The 19,663-nt window shown below is 41.1% G+C and overlaps 4 protein-coding genes and 1 non-coding gene across 6 annotated transcripts; 3 read left to right on the top strand and 2 right to left on the bottom strand.

The window, feature by feature from the left end:
* The first annotated feature begins 2,301 nt into the window (after positions 1-2,301).
* LOC136515454 (uncharacterized) lies at positions 2,302-3,438 on the top strand. The gene is made up of 2 exons (XM_066509035.1): positions 2,302-2,327; positions 2,499-3,438. The coding sequence occupies exons 1-2, from the start codon at positions 2,302-2,304 to the stop codon at positions 3,436-3,438; spliced, it is 966 nt and encodes a 321-aa protein (XP_066365132.1).
* A 3,832-nt stretch (positions 3,439-7,270) lies between these two features.
* On the top strand, positions 7,271-12,345 carry LOC136516812 (probable ethylene response sensor 2). Of its 2 annotated transcripts, XM_066510304.1 has the most exons (7): positions 7,271-7,687; positions 7,726-7,752; positions 7,867-8,839; positions 9,899-10,267; positions 10,353-10,619; positions 11,468-11,595; positions 11,698-12,345. In XM_066510304.1, the coding sequence occupies exons 3-7, from the start codon at positions 7,934-7,936 to the stop codon at positions 11,924-11,926; spliced, it is 1,899 nt and encodes a 632-aa protein (XP_066366401.1). In that variant the 5' UTR covers positions 7,271-7,687; positions 7,726-7,752; positions 7,867-7,933; the 3' UTR covers positions 11,927-12,345. The 2 variants fall into 2 exon arrangements, with proteins under 2 accessions (XP_066366401.1, XP_066366400.1); XM_066510303.1 differs by having other exon boundaries at positions 7,271-7,752.
* A 617-nt stretch (positions 12,346-12,962) lies between these two features.
* Positions 12,963-15,841, bottom strand: LOC136517332 (large ribosomal subunit protein eL18x-like). Its single transcript, XM_066510883.1, has 5 exons — positions 15,701-15,841; positions 15,524-15,613; positions 15,024-15,152; positions 14,622-14,807; positions 12,963-13,329 (listed from the first exon to the last, which is right to left on the bottom strand). The coding sequence occupies exons 1-5, from the start codon at positions 15,701-15,703 to the stop codon at positions 13,171-13,173; spliced, it is 567 nt and encodes a 188-aa protein (XP_066366980.1). The 5' UTR covers positions 15,704-15,841; the 3' UTR covers positions 12,963-13,170.
* LOC136519298 (small nucleolar RNA snoR53Y) lies at positions 14,272-14,347 on the bottom strand. Its single transcript, XR_010774848.1, has one exon. It is a non-coding gene; the product is annotated as a small nucleolar RNA snoR53Y (small nucleolar RNA).
* A 1,519-nt stretch (positions 15,842-17,360) lies between the features above and the next one.
* LOC136518262 (mediator of RNA polymerase II transcription subunit 28-like) lies at positions 17,361-19,553 on the top strand. The gene is made up of 3 exons (XM_066511902.1): positions 17,361-17,633; positions 18,087-18,199; positions 19,183-19,553. The coding sequence occupies exons 1-3, from the start codon at positions 17,444-17,446 to the stop codon at positions 19,315-19,317; spliced, it is 438 nt and encodes a 145-aa protein (XP_066367999.1). The 5' UTR covers positions 17,361-17,443; the 3' UTR covers positions 19,318-19,553.
* Positions 19,554-19,663: the final 110 nt, after the last annotated feature.

Below are 19,663 nucleotides of genomic sequence, written 5' to 3'. Positions count from 1 at the left end.
TTTGTTTGGACATAGGCATAGTAATTTAGATTTCTATACTTCTCGCTTTCAAATTTAGGTAGTACATATAGTTTTTCTTCTCAGTGTGCCCTTTCCAGTCATTAGGCCAGTCCGTGAATGATTGTCTAACCCCAAGTCCCCAATGATTTTTCACAGTATATTCTGAAATTACTTAGATGTGTTTTCCATGTAGTCTTGTGCTACTTTTAATTCTTGGTACTAGATAAGCTCCAACAGGTGATGTCGATGATTATGCTTCTTGCTACTAGATAAGCTCCAGCAAGTGATGCCGATGAAAGAAAATAACTTTCATACACTACTTTTTCCTCACCTCCTACTGTAATGTTTTGTCATGTTCCTGGGTTGGTGAAGATGGATCATCGTCTTCCAGAGATTTCATGACAAAATCAGGAAGAAGCCAAGGATTGTTCCACGGTGGGGTATTTCCCGCTGCATGTAGAGAAGGGCCATTACTTACAGAAATGGCATTAGAAATTGTCATTGCACCAAGTTCAACATTTTAGTGCTGGTAGCATAGACATTCACGGTTTGTAAATAGTTAGTATCTCACAAGCTCTTACAATTAATTGTCCTGGCTGTTAATATATCCATGTGTGACATTACTGCCACATGTGCAAAATCTCCGGACATTACACTTTTTGTTTTGTAATTAAACCGGGATGAAGATTGTATAATAGTTAAAAAACAGTGAACCAATAAGATTAGGTTCTTTTGTCATTTAATTTCATATTATTATCCATTGTTTATCTGAAATTTCCCCTCAATTCCGCCGCTACTATCTTTGCTATCATGGTGGATGCTACGTATAAATTCTCAAACTCTATGAATCCACTTCCCCTTGTATAATGCTACAAATTGGTGCAACAACGCATGATTATCATAAAGTTAATAAAGTGTTTACATAATTTCTATGCAATTTATGGTGAAAAATAAGGCCTGCATACCATTCAGTGTTTTTATAGTCTTAGCTTGTCACCTGCTCTGCAGATTATAGAAAAAGTACTATTACCAACGATACTTTATATATTATACATAGAGTGAAACCCATGTGAAAAACAACTCCTTTCTTAGCACGTGCGTGCCGGTAACCGGACTCAGAGCATGATTTTGTTTCTCTCTCTCTCTCTCCTATTGTTCATCTTGTTCAACTGTTCATCTTCTTTCAATGAACCATGCCAGCCCATGACCACCTCTGGCCTCTATCGTCGTCGGCCACGCCGTCGGCTGCCCACCCCCGCCCACCCCTAATCGGAGGAGGAAAGTCTGCCACTAGTAGTGTAAGTTCGATTATCTTCCTTTGCTCGCTCAACGGCGCTGTCATCACCTCGCTCATCGCCCCTTAACCCGTCACCACCGTTGAACTAGCCACCGCCACTAGACCCTTCCCTTTTTAAGCCAATCCTACTGCCACTACTGCCCGCTTCCTTCCTCTTCTGATTTTGAGAGCGTCCTCATGCTTGTGTCACTTACGAGTAGGGACCCACACGCACCAAACAAAAATTGTTGGCTGCACGACCCTTAGATTCAGTGACGCGGAGTATATTTAGGTTCCGTTTGGTGGAGCTTCCACCGGCTCCAGCTTCTCTGACGTATTCGTTGTTCATGCACTGTTCATAGGAGCTCTTTTTATCTCTCCTATCTTCTTCTCTCACAGAGCCAGTGGGAGCAGGTAAAGCCTTGGTGAGAGAAGGAGAGAGAAGAAATAAAAAAAAGTTCATGTAAGTAGTATATGAACAGTAAATATGTCAGAGAAGCTAGAGCTCGTGGCCTTACCTTCCGGCACGAAAAAGGATGGTTGCAGCCACGTAGACGGTAGACATCACACACACGGGCGTAGGGGAAAATTAGCTCAGTACCATTAAAAGATCCAATCTTTAGAAAACTACCACCGAAAGATTCAACTGCAGAAAAGTACCATTGAAAGGTTTCTCCGTTATATCTTTTACCATCCCCGTTTACTGCACGTTAGCTGAAGGGAAAAATAAAAAAAGAACGGAGACAACAACAGAAACGCACGCAGCCTAAGAAGGTCTCGGACCTGAGCGCGACCTCGAGCGGCGCTCTTTCTCTCGCAGCGGCGGTCTTCCCCTCGGCGACAGCGCTCCTCCCCTCGGCGACGACAGCAGTGGTAGTGACTTCACAGGCCTATCCTCCATGGTGAGCCCCTCTTCTTCCCTACTTTTCTTGTTCTCCATTCTTTTTGTCCTCTTCTCATGGTCTGAACCCTAGGTATTGGGGATTTTGTAGTGTTGTGACAAGGGATTAGGGATTTGATTGAAGATGGATGCTACTGAAATTCCAGAAGGGTAATCTCCTTGGACACATTCTACATTCTTCTAATTTGTATCTATTTTGCTGGGTTTTTTTAGGGTGGACATAGCTATCTGAACGTACTGAATGAGGACCTGATTTATTTTTGTGAAATTGGGCCTTACTGTTTTCCCTCTGTTCCATGTGTTTCGGGCTGCATATCACAGGATTGATCCAAAGAATGCTTGTAGAGTAGAGGTCACAATGAACTCATACTTTAGTATTGTACATGGTAAAAAGGTCTGCAATAGGGGCAAAGATGTAAGTTGGGTTGTTGATTCAGAAAAATATTCAGTCATTAATCTAGAGAAGGATATTGCTTCGCACTTTACATGGGACAGCAACCAGCAGGCAAATTTCTGGGTTGTAAAAGGGATGCATTGGACAGATAAATTAATTTCAGATGGTCAGCTTCACAGCTTGCTAAGGGCATCTCAATTGGTGAAATTTATGATGATAGTGGGCAATCGTGTGGAGGGGGATGAGATGCCTCCTGCAGTGAACATGGATTGTGAGGGCATGCCTAATGAAGTGCCAGTTGTTGAGAAGAAGATGGAATTTGAGGGATTTGAATGGGCAGAAATACTACAATATGGAGAAACCATAGCAGGGCCACCAATGCCTAAAGAGGAGGAGAAGGAGCACTTCATGACTGTTGGGTGTGACCCTGATGGGGATGAGCCAACCGGAGTAGATGAAGAGTGGAGATACTTAAAACCAGTTGATGCTGCAGTTAATGATGCACAACCAACAGAAAATAATGAAGTAGAGGTGCATAAAAGAAAGAGGGCAAGGCCTGTTCTAGACTTTGATTCTGAATGTGTTCATGATGATGAGGCTACTATGCTAGATGATTATGCTGCACCTTTCACAACATATGACAAAGAGAATCCGATCATTAATGAAGGAGATACATTTGGAGACAAGGACGAGTTCATCATGACCTTGAGGACATATGCCATAAAAAATGAGTTTGGTATTAGGGTTGAACATAGTGACAAAGAGAGGTACATGGCAAGGTGTGCCGATGCAAACTGCGATTGGAGAATTTTTGCAAAGAGACTTCATGGTGGTGACACATTCATGGTTATTATTCTTTCTTTATAGCTTATAATCAAATATTCGTTGTACAATGATACATTTTTTGCAAGCTGTAGCTTATAATCAAATATTCGTTGTACAATGGTACTTTTTTTGCAAGCCGTAGCTTATAATCAAATTTATTTACAGGTGGTCAAACTCTCAAAATTGGATGATCACACTTGTCCTAGTTCAGAAACGGTGAAAGGCCATCAAGCTTCTATAGCCTAGATATCTCAAAGAGCAAAACAAATTATTGAAGAAGATCCCACTCTTAGCGCAAAGAAGTTACAGAGAAGATTGGAAAAGCATTACAATATTGAGTTGTCATATTTTAAAGTGTGGTCTAGAAAAAAATCAGCAATGGATGATATTCATGGCACTTGGGAGGAGAGTTTCATAATGTTATGGAGATTCAAAGCAGCTCTAGAAGAACACATGCCCGGGTAGCATTGTTGAGATTGATTGCAAGAAGATCAAAGGCAAAATACATTTCTCAAGGATGTTTGTGTGCATTAGAGCATGTGTTGATGGTTTTTTATCAGGGTGTCGGCCATATCTTGATGTCGATTCTACTCACTTGACTGGAAAATATAATGGACAATTGGCTGCAGCAACTGCAATTGATAGACACAACTGGATGTATCCAGTTGCGTATGTGATTTTTATAAGGAAACAAATGCCAACTGGGCATGGTTCATGGCAAACCTGAAGAAAGCAATTGGTACTCCACCTGGGTTGACAATCCATACTGATGCGTGCAAAGGATTAGCATATGGTGTCAACAAAGTCTTCAAAGGTGATGCAGAGCACCGTGAGTGCTTTAGGCACCTAATGGTTAATTTTAGGAAGAAATTCAGAGGTGAGGTGTTGAAATACATGTGGCCTCTTGCATGGGCATGTACAACTCGAAGGCATGATGCATTGTTGGAGAAAATTAGAACTGAATGTCCTAAAGCAATTACCTTTTTAGACAACCATCACAAGCTGATATGGAGTAGATCTAAATTCTCCAAAGAATGCAAAGTTGGTTATGTTAACAATAACATATCTGAATGTTTCAATAATTGAATTAAGGATTATAAAGACATTCCAGTTGTTGATCTGATGGATTTCAAGGGCACATCCTCCCTAGTGTGATACATGAGCTGAACATGAAGAGTCGAGGGCTACAATATGATATCAACAAAAGTGGTCCAATGTCAGCTGAAATTTTAGGAACAACGAAGGAAGGAAAAACTTGGAAGTATGCAGTTGACCTTTCTAAAAAAGAATGTGGTTGTGGGCAATGGGAGGTGTCTGAAAAACCATGCACTCATGCTATATACTTATTTGGGAAAGTGCGGCAACTAAACATTGAGGACTTTGTACATAATTACTATTCTATGGAGAGATTCAAGATGGCTTACCAATTTCAAATCGCTCCTATGAATGACAAGTCTCAATGGCCAAAGGTTAATCTTGGTTTTGAAATGATTCCTCCACCACTACAAAGGGCTGCTAGTAGACCAAGGAAACAAAGAGTAAAGGCTAGAGGAGAGCCAGGAAAAAGAGGACCATACCAATGCAAAAGGTGTTTTCAATTTGAACATATAGAGAAGGGTTGTAATGCTACTCAAGCTGAATTAGAACAAGAACTTCCACCACCTCGTCCAAAAAAAGGGAAAAACAAAGGTAATATAATATTTTGTTTCTTTTACGTGCTCAAAAAGTAGTTTTACCAATCCAAATTTTCAAATGTAGGATAAACAACTCTGAATCTGTTGGAGCCTCCACAACTGATGCTAGGACATCTAAAGCAGCTGCTGAACCCTCTCCAATGCCTCATTCAAGCCCGGGTGTAACAACTAGAAGGATGTCATCCATTTCTCCGACTAGCCCAGGTGTAACAACTAGAAGGATGGCTGCAATCTCACCTAGTGGAATCAATCGGAGGCTCATCATTGAGTAGATGAATTAGCTATGTTAGTACTGTAGTGTGTGAACTATGGTCTTATATATATGTGTGTAATTTCTAGACAAACCTTGCTGAAACTTTTAGAGAAACCATGCTGAAATTTCTGTGAGAAATTTCTAGAGAAACCATGCTGTAGTGTGTGAATTGTGGTCTTATATATATGTGTGTAATTTCTGAACAAATCTTGCTAGAACTTCTAAAGAAATCATGCTGAAATTTCTACCTTGATGAGTGTTATATCCTGTGGGTTTAGGCAAGGCAACAACATATATGCTGCAGTCAGGTCTAGAGGGCTACTCAGTATTTGCCTTTTTTTTACATGTTTGCTAAAATGAATCGGGTGTGAAAGGCTGCTCAAATGAACCTTTCAATAGGAGTTAACGTTGAGTTAACAGATGTGCTAGAAGCCTACGACGGAGAAAGCTTTCAATGGTATTTTTCTATAGTTGAATCTTTTAATGATATTTTTTCTAAAGATCCAATCTTTTAATGGTACTAAGCCAATTTTCTCCTTCTCAAATGTCAGATCTCTCATCATCTCCCATACATTAAGCAGGTGCAATGCATCCAGTCCCCCCTGTCGCTGTCACCAAGGATTGCCCTAATCAACCCACTAAAAAAACAATTTATTCCTTAATTATTTATTACCTACGGCAGATGGTATCTTCACCGGTAAGGCTGGAGATGCAAATTAAAAATAAAGCAGTTGTCCAAAATTTAGAGTCTACATCATGTAGCTAAATAGACCGGTATGAAGTTCTTCTAGAGTGTGTATTATAGATTTGCAGTCATTAGACTCTAAGCCACCGTTGAAATTCTGGAATCGTGTATATATATATAGCAATAGCAATGGGCTCCATTTCCATACCCTTCGTGAAAACAGAAATCCTTAAAGAAGGCCCTTAGCCATATAACAAGATTTATGTACGAGTTTTCAATAGTTTTGGAAAAAGATTTAGAAAGTGTAGAATGATGAAAAAAGAGATCAAAAGCAAAATGTTACAAATAAATTATGTACAAGAACGCTTTTGTAGCTTAAAGATATAAGTAAAAGTAATGTCACCGCCGTCTATAAACTTAAGCATTTTTGTTCTCCAAATTTTGTCAATAATAAGTATATCTTATCCATCCCACCTTTTCATTATAAATTAATGTACCATTGGCAATTCGGTATCAACAATCTAAACAGGCGTACTCCCTCCTTCTCATATTATTTGCTGTTTCAACTACACGATAATTAATGAGGAGTACATAGAAAACAAGAAGTAGAGAGATAGAGACAGAGATATATTGAAAAAATACAAATAATTTTAGACAACTATAGAAGGCTAAAATAACTCTTATTATAGAATGGAGGTAGTATGTTAATTGGATCACTATATTCTTTGAGGTTATTGAGGGGCATCGAAGCCATTTCTTCCCCCTTGGTTTTTTATTATGAAAAACCTATAAATACTTACATTTGTGGTCACTACTCATTTTGTTCTTAATTATATATCGTTTTAGCTTTTTTTAGACACATGTATTGGTTATGTATTTTGACAAGACATATATTTAGGTACATATAACAAAAGCTATATAACTAGAAAAAACAAAAATAACTTATAATTTGTAATGAATAGAGTAAATACTTAACGAAAGCATTTTTTCTGGAAAAAATGCCTATGGTAATTGCCAACAATAGCATAACACAAATACACAATTAACCACACCTAAACAGCTAACACATGCGAAGGAATTCATAAGTAGGAGTATATTATTATCAAGGCAGGTCAGTGTTCAACGTATATAACCGCAACTTGGAATAGAGCAAAATGGAATCCCCGTGTCGCTTGTAGTATTTTATATGATCACATCTCAAAACAAAAGACAGCAGCGTGTAATTAGCAGTCCCTTGCTTCCAATTAGCGGCGGAGTTTCTCGTCCGGGCTTTCACATCCCACCATCACCAAAAGGACGCCCTTTTTTTCCTAGTCACTTGACTTGCAGCCACCACGCTTTCTCATCTTCTTCCTTCTCCGCTGCTCCACGCCGATCCAACCCGGAGTTCCCAAACTCGCTCCCTCGAATCGCAGCTGCTGCTGTAGGCCTGTAGCAGAGCTCGGCCGTTGGTTCAAGTCAACGCCCGGGGTCTTGCCTCGATTTGCGGGCGAAAGCACGCGTTTTTTTGGTGGTTTCTGGCACCTAGCGGTTCTTGATTCCGCTGCTGTCTCTTGTGCGCCTGAGGAGGAGGTTTTCTTTCGATTGGAGGGGTAAAAGTTGCCACCTTTCTTGCATTCCACTCTGTTCTTGGACCGGATTCCTTCTCCCTGCACGAACTCGAGCTCGAGCTCGAGCTCGGCTCGGGCTGCTCCAACGCGTAGTCCCGTCTGGTCTTCTTACAGGTTATTAAGCTTGTTTTTTTGTAAGCCTTCGGTAATTTCACTTCAAGCCATTGTCCCCAGTTTCAGAGAAGTTAAGTAGTAAATCTGAGTATATGTGGTGCTATGTTCTCGCAGGTTGCATTTTGGAGGTTGCTTGTTTCAAGAACTGCAGTATCTCGATTACTGCTTTAACTCTTTACGGATGGACGGATGCGATTGTATTGAGCCACTTTGGCAGGCCGATGATCTGCTAATGAAGTACCAGTACATATCTGACTTCTTTATCGCACTTGCATACTTCTCAATCCCTTTGGAGCTGATTTACTTTGTTCAGAAGTCAGCTTTCTTCCCGTACCAATGGGTGCTCATACAGTTTGGTGCGTTCATCGTTCTCTGTGGGGCAACCCACCTGATAAACATGTGGACTTTCACTACACATACCAAGACCATAGCTGTGGTGTTGACAGTGGCAAAAGTGGCGACAGCATTTGTGTCATGCTTAACAGCTCTGATGCTTGTTCATATAATCCCTGATTTGTTGAGTGTGAAATTGAGGGAGAGGTTCCTGAAAGCGAAGGCTGAGGAGCTTGATAGGGAGATGGGGATAATAAAGACACAAGAGGAGACGGGAAGACATGTGCACATGCTCACGCACGAGATAAGAAGCACGCTTGACAGGCATACCATTCTGAGAACTACACTTGTTGAAATGGGGAGAACTCTTGGTTTAGCAGAATGTGCCGTGTGGATGCCGTCCCGCTCTGGAACAACCCTTCAGCTCTCACATGCGCTCCATAGCAGTGCTCCGCTCGGATCAGTTGTTCCTATCAATCTTCCGATTGTAGCTACCATTTTTAATAGTAATCATGCTGAGAGAATACCATATACTTCCCCATTAGCTTCAGTAAAGACTCAGAAAAGCAAGTATGTCCCACCAGAGGTCGTTGCTGTCCGTGTTCCGCTCCTGCAGCTTACAAATTTCCAAATAAATGATTGGCCTGAGCTATCTGCGAAAGCCTTTGCAGTGATGGTTTTGATGCTTCCTCCAGACAGCGCACGAAAATGGCGACCCCATGAGCTGGAGCTTGTTGAAGTTGTTGCTGATCAGGTAGTTATCAATTCTATTTTTATCTTCATGTATGCATTCCATTTATATCTGGTATGATTGTCTAGTACACTCTTGCATTAGTACTAGTGCCCCTTACCACTATAAGCCATAAGGTCTAAAGAAACAAAAATCCACAGTAAGAGAACATCAGTAGAAGGATTGGATCTTAATTCTGGTTCGCCCTCTGTGGAAAGGAAATGGATTGGAGTTTAAAAGTCTACCTCTTGAATCATTTTAGCTTCGTGCCAAAATTTTTAAAATTATTTATTTTGTTTCTTAATTAGATATTTCTTAGAACATTTTTTATATTCCCAAAAAAAAGGGGGGGGGGGGGCAGACCCAGTGCCGGAGCCTTCCACATGAGTGGGGTCTAGGGAAGGGAAAAACCGAGGCAAGCCTTCCCCCCGCAAAATCTGCGGAGAGGCTGCTTCGAACCCATGACCTGGTGACTCAGTGACACCACTGCACCAGGCCTGCCCTTCATTTTTTTTATATTCCTAGCTGCTCTTTAATAGCCTTTCAGCACTTTTCAGTTTGCAGTCGAGTCTGAATCGTGTAGGACTTCAGTTGCTAACTTGCTTTAAACACACCTTTTATTGTTATTAAAGAGTATTTCTGGCATAATCAGCTAACTGCTGTCATAAACTGTGTTAAGATGATTAACTCTATTTGGGGATGTAATATGTCTCCTATTTGTTTTACAAGTATTTACCTTGGTGGGCCTTCTGGAAATGAATGATCATTTTTTTCTCATTTTGTTTGTGTGCATGTTCTCTCTTTTTTTTTTGGAAAAGCTATATAAAAGAAATTTGCCAGGCATGTACTAATAGTGAAGAAGCAACTTACAACACCACACATTAAGAAAAATGACCACCCTTACAATGGAAGCATGTCCTCTCTCTGCATTTACAATAAGCAATTCTTGCTGATGCTGAGCTTGTCTGTCATCACATAGCATATAGATGAGGCTTTCCATGAAGTATTTTGCACTGCTTGCGCTGTCTTATATCCTTAATTCATTATAAATATCATAGCTAAATGAGCCCATTTCTCATTTAGGTGGCAGTTGCGCTATCCCATGCTGCCATTTTGGAAGAGTCCATGCGAGCCCGTGATCTGCTAATGGAGCAGAATATTGCTCTGGACGCAGCACACCGAGAGGCAGAAATGGCTATATGTGCTCGGAATGATTTTCTTGCTGTCATGAATCATGAAATGCGGACTCCTATGCGAGCAATCATTTCTTTATCATCACTCCTGTTAGAAACAAAACTTACTGCGGAACAGCGCGTGATGATTGAGACTATACTAAAGAGTAGCGATCTTCTAGAAACTCTTGCAAATGATGTTTTAGATATCTCCAAGCTTGGGGATGGCAGCCTTGAGCTAGAAATTGCTCCTTTTAATCTACATGCCACCTTTACAGATGTAAGTGCCCTTTCTGCACTTTTATGCTTTACTATTATGTTATCCACAAGGGAAATTGGTTTAACTTAACTCATTCATCTTGTAGGTGGTTGATTTAATTAAGCCAGTAGCTGCATTCAAAAGGCTATCGGTAATGGTTCATTTAGCTCCAGAATTGCCCACCTGTGCAATTGGTGATCGAAAGAGGTTGATGCAGATAATACTAAATGTTGCTGGGAACTCCGTTAAGTTTACTAAGGAGGGTCACATTTCAATTTCAGCATCTATTGCTATGCCAGATTCTCTGAGGGACCCATATGCTCCTGACTTCCATCCAGTTCTCTCCGATGGGTCTTTTTACTTGGCTGTGCAGGTTAGTTGATGAACATTTACTACATTGGTTTAATTCTTAATCTTCTTAGTATACTGAGCTGCCTATCAATGTGTGTTTTCATAGGTTGAAGTAATGGACAGTAGATTTCTAACTGCTGTTTGTCATGCCCAGATAGCTAGTGCAATACTGCAGTGGTCGAATGCCTATATCATAACCTTGTTAGTTGTGTTCCCAGGCATATAAATTAGCCATCTATTATCCATAATGTGCAACGCGGTACCTTGAATTAAAAAAGGAGGGTATTTGGAGTTGATTGGTAGTCCTTGATATTACATTATAGTTCTAGGTATGTTTAAGCAACCATACTATAATTTTCCTGAGCTGACTATCAATGTGTGTGTTCATAGGTTGAAGTAATGGCCAGTAGATTTCTAACTGCTGTTTGTCATGCCCAGATAGCTAGTGCAATACTGCAGTGGTCGAATGCCAATATTACAACCTTGTTAGTTGTGTTCCCAGGCATATAAATTAGCCATCTATTATCCATAATGTGCAACGCGGTACCTTGAATTAAAAAAGGAGGGTATTTGGTGTTGATTGGTAGTCTTTGATATTGCATTATAGTTCTAGGTATGCTTAAGCAACCATACTATAATTTTCATATTTGAGGAGAAACTGGCCGTTCATCTAGATGAACAGTTCTATTTAGAAAGGAAGACCTAAATTTATCAGAGATTTTCCACATGAGTTTAGGTCATTGTCTTCGTTTCAAAAGGTTATTATCCGCAAGTCTGCAGGAATTCCATTGGTCAAGCATGCCACAACATTGATCTGCTGCTTATACTTTGTACAATCTACAGAAAATCTGATGCCAAATAATGCTGCAGGTAAAAGACACCAGCTGTGGAATTAGCCCGCAAGATATGCCTCACACCTTCACAAAATTTGAACACCCGCAAAATGGTACAAACAAATTGCATAATGGCAACGGATTGGGTCTGGCCCTTTCCAGAAGGTATACTAGTAAAGTTCTTCCTTTTCCAAATCCATTTCCCCTTGAAAACATTTGATTTCCAACGCTAATATAGTATATATATGCTCTCTCTGTTGCCTTCAGATTTGTTTCCCTTATGCAAGGGAACATCTGGCTTGAAAGCGAAGGCGTAGGGAAGGGCTGTACCGCAACATTCTTTGTGAAGCTAGGACTATCTGATAAACCAAATGCAAATCTCCGGAGAATCGTGCCTCCTGTCCAGCGAAAACAAGGAACTGCAGATCCAGATGCATCATCAATAATCAATGGCGACATGGCAATTCTTCCGCATCGTTACCAGTCGATGATATGATGAGAACCTGGAGGCAACCTCATCCAATGGGAGGCGGGCCACGAGCCTGATTTGTGATCATGATTTGAAGTTGTAATTGTGGGGTTAAGGATGTCGTGTGTATGTGTTAGAGATTGCTCTCCCCTTTTTTCCGGAGCTGTCGCGCTCTTGCTAAGCCTGCTTCTGAAATACTGCAGCTGCTAGTGCGATCGGGCGAGTCCAACATAGTGGCTCGCCTCTAGGGAATTAACAGGGCAAGGAGAGCGGTGTGGTGTTTTAAGAATTTAAGTTGACTTGTGTTTGTTAGAGGTGATCAGGTGATTTAGGGGTTCTCTAGTGTAGTATAGTCTTGGTAGAGAGAAGCAGAAAGAAGCTGATCTGTACATGAGGCAAACAAGTGAACCACAATGAAATGCTAATGTTTACTTCTAGTTAGAACATGAAAACATTGGTCTCAACCACAATGAAATGCTAATGGATACTTCTAATTAGAACATGAAAATATTGGTCTGAACCATAATGAAATGCTAATGGCTGGTGTGACAAATGATTTTATGACATGAATTCATTTTGGAAGAAGAGAATATTGGTCTGGACCATAATGAAATGCTAATGGCTGGTGCGACAAATGATTTTATGACATGAATTCATTTTGGAGGAAGAGATGATGTAAGAAGTGATTTCACTTCGGAAGAAGTGTGAATTTTAGCTCTCAAAACAAGAGATGATGGAAGAAGCGTGTATTTTAGCTAAGAGATTGAGTAAGCAATTTTCCTTGTCTGATCCCAAAAGGCCCAAAGCCAACCTTCTCTAGCTGATGCAGTAGGCTAGGCTACATCCAGCAGAGATGGAACGCGGGGACGATTGCTATCAGAGAGCTTTCATAAAAATGATAAATGGAACGTGAACTCAGCAATCGTCCCAAATCACAATACCATCCCCCAAATCACAATACCATCCCAAATCAAGTACGACCTCAAGCGTCAAGGTCACAGAACTGATCCCACAGCACAGTTCCAATCACAGAACATAAGATACAACAGGCAAGGCTCTGATAAGAGGTACAACATAACATTGGCTTCTTGCTCAAACAGTAACCACCAGTAGATAAGGCACGAAATCCTTCAAATATCTTTCAAAATTCAAACCAGGGCAACAAATTGTGCTACTACTCTCGGTAGAAAGTGATTACTAATTACTGTCGATTGATCAAACAGAACGGTTGCACTATGCTGATGGCAACACGCACAAGGACCACAACTTTTTTAAACCTTGAATCCACGGCTGTTTCTCCTGCCACGAGCCTTCTCGAACTTCCTTCCCTTGGAGCGCACATATGGCTTGGTGTGGCTATGCGGCACGCCAGGAGCCTTGCCAAAGTGCCTCACTGCCTCACGGGCATTCTTGGGGCCCCTCAAGAGGACCTGCAGTATGTGGCACACATAGCCAGAACATTAGTTCATAGTCAAGTAAAAGGAAGCCTAAAAATAATGCAGGATGGGGTTTATTTCACAATGAATAACGACAACTACCTTCCTAAAGTCTCAACTATTATTCATTTTTATGCATATGCTGCTTAAATAACGACTGCATAAGCTTGCTCAGATACTAGAAAACATTATGATCCCAGACAACCCACAAAGGGAAGTCTCATCGAGCTGGGATTAGAGTATCTTATCATCATTGCAGAACAAATCAGGCTATGCCCGTTGTACAAATGACTAAATAGATGGGTAAAATCGCACAGCTTGATAAGAAAGAAAATAGTAAACGCCAAAGGACTCGATAAAATTCTTGAATGAGCTCAGATACAAAGGAAAAGCACATATCATGACAACCCACAGAGGGAAGTCTCATAATGAGCTGGGTAAAAAGAGTATCATCATTGCAAATGTCATTCAAAATTATAAGCAGACACAACCCTTTTTTTTAAAAAAAAACAAGGAACAAAACAAAACCAAATGCATGCTCAGATAGAAAGGAATTTTTTTGATCCCAGACAACCCACAAAGGGAAGTCTCATCGAGCTGGGATTAGAAATCCTATCATCATTGCAAAAGTATCTCTCTTTTTACTGTGCCAACTACATGGACAAGTAAAATATGACAGCTTGACAAGAAAAATAATACCAAATAACTCAACATAGAATTCTTGAATGAGCTCAGATGCAATGGAAAAGCACATATCATGACAGCCCACAGAGGGAAGTCTCATAATGAGCTGGGTAGAAAGATTATCATCATCACAAAAATCATTCAAGATTACATAATTATGCTAAAAATACAACTATCAGGTAAAAAAAGTTAAGAATATTACAAGTATGAAGAATTCAATGTTCTAGGAGAGTCAAATAAATTTTAATAGAAAGCTCCCTCAGCACATTGTTATAATCGTCAAAGGATATCAGCATTAGCATGGTTAATATATGTCATCACTGGGAACCAGAAAATAGGACCAAACAACCAATTGAAATAGCTTAAAACACAGTTGCAATCCTTGCTATTGCAAGTAATCTTAAAAAGAATCCTGCCAATCCATCAGAGCTTATTAGCATGGTTAACTTACATGACACTTCATGATTGTTAGGGCCATAAGGCTTAAATCTGTTGAAAGTTACTATGGCTTAAAACATGCAGACTAATGTTCACTCGACTTGAACCATTTAAAGAATGCAGATCAAATAGACAAACTTTCCAACAATGAAAACAAAATATACCGTGTTCTCGCCAAGTGGAGCACGGAGAGCAAGCTGGTCAAATGTGAGGCACTCCCCACCAGCATTGACAATCCTGGCCCTTGCTGTCTCGGTGAACCTCAGGGCAGTAACCTTCATTGCTGGAACCTCTTGGATCCTCTTGTCATCTGTGACTGTACCAACAATCACAGCAATGTTCTTCTCCTCCTGTTAACATAGGAGATATTATTTAAGCACCATATTCTTGGTCATTATACCCAATGTATGAAACTAAGCAAACCACCTAGTTTTTTTCATCCACTATTATTAACACAGATAACACCAATTTAACAAAGACATAGCATGCACACAAAAAGAGACAAGCACGTTTTACATTACATTTTGGAATAACAGACTGTTCTCGAGTGGCTGTCAACTGCATACCTTTCCTTCCATGAACTTGACAAGGCGGCGCAGGGAGATTGGTGGGCGATTGGTTTTGCTCATAAAGAGCCTCTTGAGGATGACAGCGTTGAAGTTGCTCTTGGTCCTCCTGACCAAGAAACGGTAGAGCTGCACCCCAGCATAACACAAATCAAAATCACGGCATTCATAAATAACCTAGAACGACATGACACTTCTTGATAAGGGCAAGCAGATACCCAAAAAGAATACTGTACATCTACCTATTATGAAACAGAAATGAACAGAAACGAATTATTTTATCTTCTAAAGTCTCGTCAAGACGGTGAAGCCTACAGGATTACTACATCAGCGAAACAAGCAAGTCCTCACGAAATTGATGCTATTGCTCTTATAACAGTAAGAAACTACAAATCACAGGCATTTTCAGAACCAAAAACAACGCGACCACGGGCAGATCTACCGAAGCCAACATCCCCGCCTCGCTCGGGAAAGCTAGAAAACCACTGCACGAGGCGTACCTTGACGAGGAGCTTGAGGTAGACATCGTCGGACTTGGGCGCCGTGCGCTTGGTCTTCTTGTTCCTCCCGCCGGCGACGAGGTCGATACCCTACGACACAGCGCGCTCGACATCAGCGTCAGGAAACAGCGTAGAAATCCTCTGGAAAGGGCTGCGGGGAACGGAACGGGTGCTCACCATGGCTGCGGATGCGGCGGCGCTAAGGGTTCCTGCGGCTGCTGCTTACCTTGTCCGCCTCCTGCTCGGGAAGGATGGTGGCGGCGGCGAAACGGAAGACTTTTATAATGTGGGGGAGAGGAAGTCGGGGCTGCTGCTAGGGTTTTGAGTTAGTGGGCTATTGGGCTGGCACATGTGGGCCTTGATGGTTCTATGGAAATGGAAATTTATGGTCCGTTTTACTAATATAAATTAGTTTGGTCTTAGCCCGTTGAAGTCCATTTTGGTCTTCATGGTGACGACGGCTTTGCCAGATCGAACGTTTGTAGCTCCAAGCCGACCTCTCGAATTGTGCTAGCTCATAATATGATTAGACTGATACGATACTCTCACATGATCTTAGAATATGTATATAAGCTTAGCTTTTGGTCAAGAGCTAGTTTTTATCTCTCTTCTATTAAAATATGAAAAAAAAACTTAGAGTTGGCTTATGAGTCAAGCGCCCTAATAAAACTGCTTTGTAAGAGAATCTGCAGAAATGAGAAGCTATTCTTTTACTAGAAGAGTAAAGCCACTTAAGTGTGACTTCTTGTGCTTCTTAGCTTCTCTGATTTGTTAGGTGCAGAAGCCGTTCCAATCACGACCTAATGGTATAGACCGATAGTCGTCAATCACACTGTTATAGCCTGATAGTGATATCTAACTCAGTTACAGCGTAGACGCTCATATACACGAGCGCACACTCACCCCTATGAACGCACACACAACGCCCAATTCCTATGAGCACCTCCGAAGAACTGAGTTGGACCGGCAAATCTCAAAATTGAAAAAGTCATCGCAGACGCCTCGTTGTTGACGGGTATGTCGCTTACCACTGAAAGAATAGTGCCGTTAAATTCTAGAATAAATCGAGAAAAATGCGAGCACCCATATCAAGTCGATGACTTAAACCCGAGTAGGCAGGTTCCATCACAAGAAACCCATCCAGCTGATCTAGGCTCATTTCGCCCCTTTAAAGGTTAATTTAGAATGGCTTTTTCCTGGATGAAGATGATGTGCTATTTTTGTCATGGTATAACACATAGGCATACCAACTTATTAGATTAATATATGAAAAACAATGTTTCACATACCATCTTCTCGCTATGATATCTTCATTATTTGAGCTTTCCCGCCAAGAACGCAGTGTCTATTCCTCGTGCCCTTAGAGTGTTCAAGAACATTTTTGTTATGGAGTCCCATGCATATACACCTAAATAAATCTATAACTAAGTTATATATATGATCTAATGAGTACGAAATTTTTATTACAGTTTAAGCATATAATAATTAGCCCACCATAAAAAATTCACCACAATTAGACTATAGAAACTGCAGCTATGAATTAATTACAGAAAAACATAGATCTAAAGGTACAGCAAAAAAATTATACTAAAGCATATCATATTATATATTTAATATGTAGATCTACTCATGTGGAGTCCAACAAAATTGAATTTTCTATTTTATAAATTTTCTGTGATTTACTATGATTTTTTAAAATTTCAGCCAAAATAAATAAAAAAAATCGTCTCTGAAAACAACTTATAACCTGTTAGGAGGATAAACGAATGGTTTTAAAAGTTTAAATTCAGCGAGGAAAAGAGGGAGGTAATATGTAAATCAATCCTAGCTGTCAAACCAACGGCACTTTCCCTGTCAAAAGCGAAGGAGGCCCAAGCAAATCTCTCTCGGCCTCTCTCCCTCTCCCTCTCCCTCTCCGGCATGGCGGACCCGACGCCGTCGCAGTCGCCGGCGCAGACGCCGCCCCCGCCGCCGGCACAGCAGGCTCCCGCAGCGGGCGGGCGCGAGGACATGCTGGCGTGCGTGGCGGCGCTGGAGGCCGCGCTGCTGCCGTGCCTCCCCGCGCGCGAGCTCCAGGCCGTCGACCGCTCCCTCCAGTCCTCCCACCAGAGTACGGACCGCCGACCCCCCATCGCTTCTTCCCTCTCCTCCTCTCGACTTTGATCCGCACTGTTGCGGCACCGGCCAATCCTCGTGGTGTTCGTTCGGTCCACGGCGCCGTCGCGCGCCAGGTGTTCGTCGATTTGTTGCCTACGAGAATACGAGATGGATAAGGGGATCTTGCTCTTTCTAGAGGAAGATTTTGCATCTTCCTTGTGCCCGGGCAATTGTATAGTGATTGGTTGATTAGGTCCTGAGACTGAGGAGAACTAATCTTGTATCAACTGTTCAGATCACATTGCTCAGATCACATTGCAAATCAGGGAGTACCAAGATAATCACATTTTTTTAGATACCGACTTAAATAGTGCACAATGGTTATTAGAGAAGTTAAATTACATTTTGTCATTCATTCCTGCCAAACAGGATATTTAAGTGTTGCGGTTTCTACTGAATTGAACAGTTGATGTTGAGAGGCACGCTAGGGATTTCATGGAGGCTGCCAAGAAGCTCCAGTCTTATTTCATCAGCCTGCAGCGTGAGGATCAGCCAACTGCAGAAGAGATGCTTCGGAAGGTATATTTCATTTCAACTTCTTATAGTTATAAGAGTGCATTAAGGAGGGTGGTTAAATTGAAGTGGGGACTGGTTACGGAGCATTGCTACAAGTTTTCATTGGTAGGAGTATTCACCTCTCACATGTTTCGATCAGCCCAAATAATCTTTTGTGGTTGGCGCTGTCCTTAGGAATAGGTCACTCTAAATTTCACCTATTGCTACTTGCTACAGGCAGTTTGTTACATTCAGTATAAGCTTTATTACAAAGACTCCTTGATCCTATTCTCGCATCACCTCTTTTGCTATACAGAGATAACTGTGTAACCCAGCAAAATTCGACATTGAATGTAATGGAAATTGGAATATATATTCTGATTAACTTGTGTACTGAATAGGATATCTGTTAACTCGAAATTGTAGTCTTTATTATTGAAAGAACTGATAGCCTGCCTGAATCCTCACTTAAAACAATGTTCCCAGTGGAATTTTCAAGTACATTCATACACCTTCTGTGCACATGATTTTTTCATGCAATCGGTTCTGTAAAAATGCGTTGGTAGTAGTTGAGAGAATCACACGTGCATAGTTGCCTGTCTTAGGGAGTGTTTGGTTTCTCCTCCTAAACTTTAGTCGCTGACCCATCGGATGTTTGGACACATGCATAGAGTATTAAATATAGATTAATTACGAAATTAATTGCACAACTTGCGACTAATTTGCGAGACGAATCTTTTAAGCCTAATTAGTCCATGATTTGACAATGTAGTGCTACAGTAAACATATGCTAATGACGGATTACTTAGGCTTAATAAATTCGTCTCGTGGAGTACTGACGGATTCTGTAATTTATTTTTTTTTATTAATATCCGAACACCCCATGCGACACCCTCATGTGACACCTCCTAAATTTTAGTCACCGGATCCAAACACCTCCTTAATTAGGATACCCATCAAACCAATATCTCTCATCTTGTTGACATGTTTGGTTTTGCAATGAACAGGAGATTACAACAATGGAGGAAGAACTGAAGACCAAGTCCGAGCTTATTGCCAAGCACAAGAAGTTGATTGAAGGGTGGCGAAAAGAACTGAAGGAGCAGCTGGGCAAGCACATCACCGAGCTTGAAAGGGTGTGAGGAGTGTGATTCTGCAGTTTACCTTGTAATGACCAAATGTCTGCCCTATAAACCTGTGTACATGTTTTTAGGATCTGACACGCCGTTAGGAATCGCCTTTTGTTGGTTTCTAAACGTCGGAAGCCACGAACAATTATCGATGTTTGATTGTGTATTTTTCCTTGCCCCCTAATCTCTGCCGTAGAGGAAAATCAGTCGCTGCCGTTGTACAACGACATAGAATGGTAACGGGTTCCTATGCTGACTCTGTACGATCGCCATGTTCGCAAGTTCCTTTCTATCTTTACTCCATTTGTATTGTATCATGTGCCTGGAACAGATCGAACAAAACCTTCTCCAAACAAAT

The sequence above is a fragment of the Miscanthus floridulus genome, chromosome 17 (assembly GCF_019320115.1).
Source record: "Miscanthus floridulus cultivar M001 chromosome 17, ASM1932011v1, whole genome shotgun sequence".
Classification (NCBI taxonomy): Eukaryota; Viridiplantae; Streptophyta; class Magnoliopsida; order Poales; family Poaceae; genus Miscanthus; species Miscanthus floridulus.
Note: the sequence above shows the minus strand (reverse complement) of the source record. Positions and strands in the feature narration are given on the sequence as shown.

Coding starts and splice junctions, on each gene's coding strand:
- LOC136516812 (XM_066510304.1), top strand. CDS start 7,934: ATGGACGGATGCGATTGTATTGAGCCACTTTGGCAGGCCGATGATCTG. Junction 10,268..10,352: donor TACATGCCACCTTTACAGAT/GTAAGTGCCCTT, acceptor TTCATCTTGTAG/GTGGTTGATTTAATTAAGCC. Junction 10,620..11,467: donor CTTTTTACTTGGCTGTGCAG/GTTAGTTGATGA, acceptor ATAATGCTGCAG/GTAAAAGACACCAGCTGTGG.
- LOC136518262 (XM_066511902.1), top strand. CDS start 17,444: ATGGCGGACCCGACGCCGTCGCAGTCGCCGGCGCAGACGCCGCCCCCG. Junction 17,634..18,086: donor CCTCCAGTCCTCCCACCAGA/GTACGGACCGCC, acceptor TGAATTGAACAG/TTGATGTTGAGAGGCACGCT. Junction 18,200..19,182: donor CAGAAGAGATGCTTCGGAAG/GTATATTTCATT, acceptor TGCAATGAACAG/GAGATTACAACAATGGAGGA.
- LOC136517332 (XM_066510883.1), bottom strand. Junction 14,808..15,023: donor TCAAGTTCATGGAAGGAAAG/GTATGCAGTTGA, acceptor CTATGTTAACAG/GAGGAGAAGAACATTGCTGT. Junction 13,330..14,621: donor CTCCACTTGGCGAGAACACG/GTATATTTTGTT, acceptor CACATACTGCAG/GTCCTCTTGAGGGGCCCCAA.
- LOC136515454 (XM_066509035.1), top strand. CDS start 2,302: ATGGATGCTACTGAAATTCCAGAAGG. Junction 2,328..2,498: donor GCTACTGAAATTCCAGAAGG/GTAATCTCCTTG, acceptor TGCATATCACAG/GATTGATCCAAAGAATGCTT.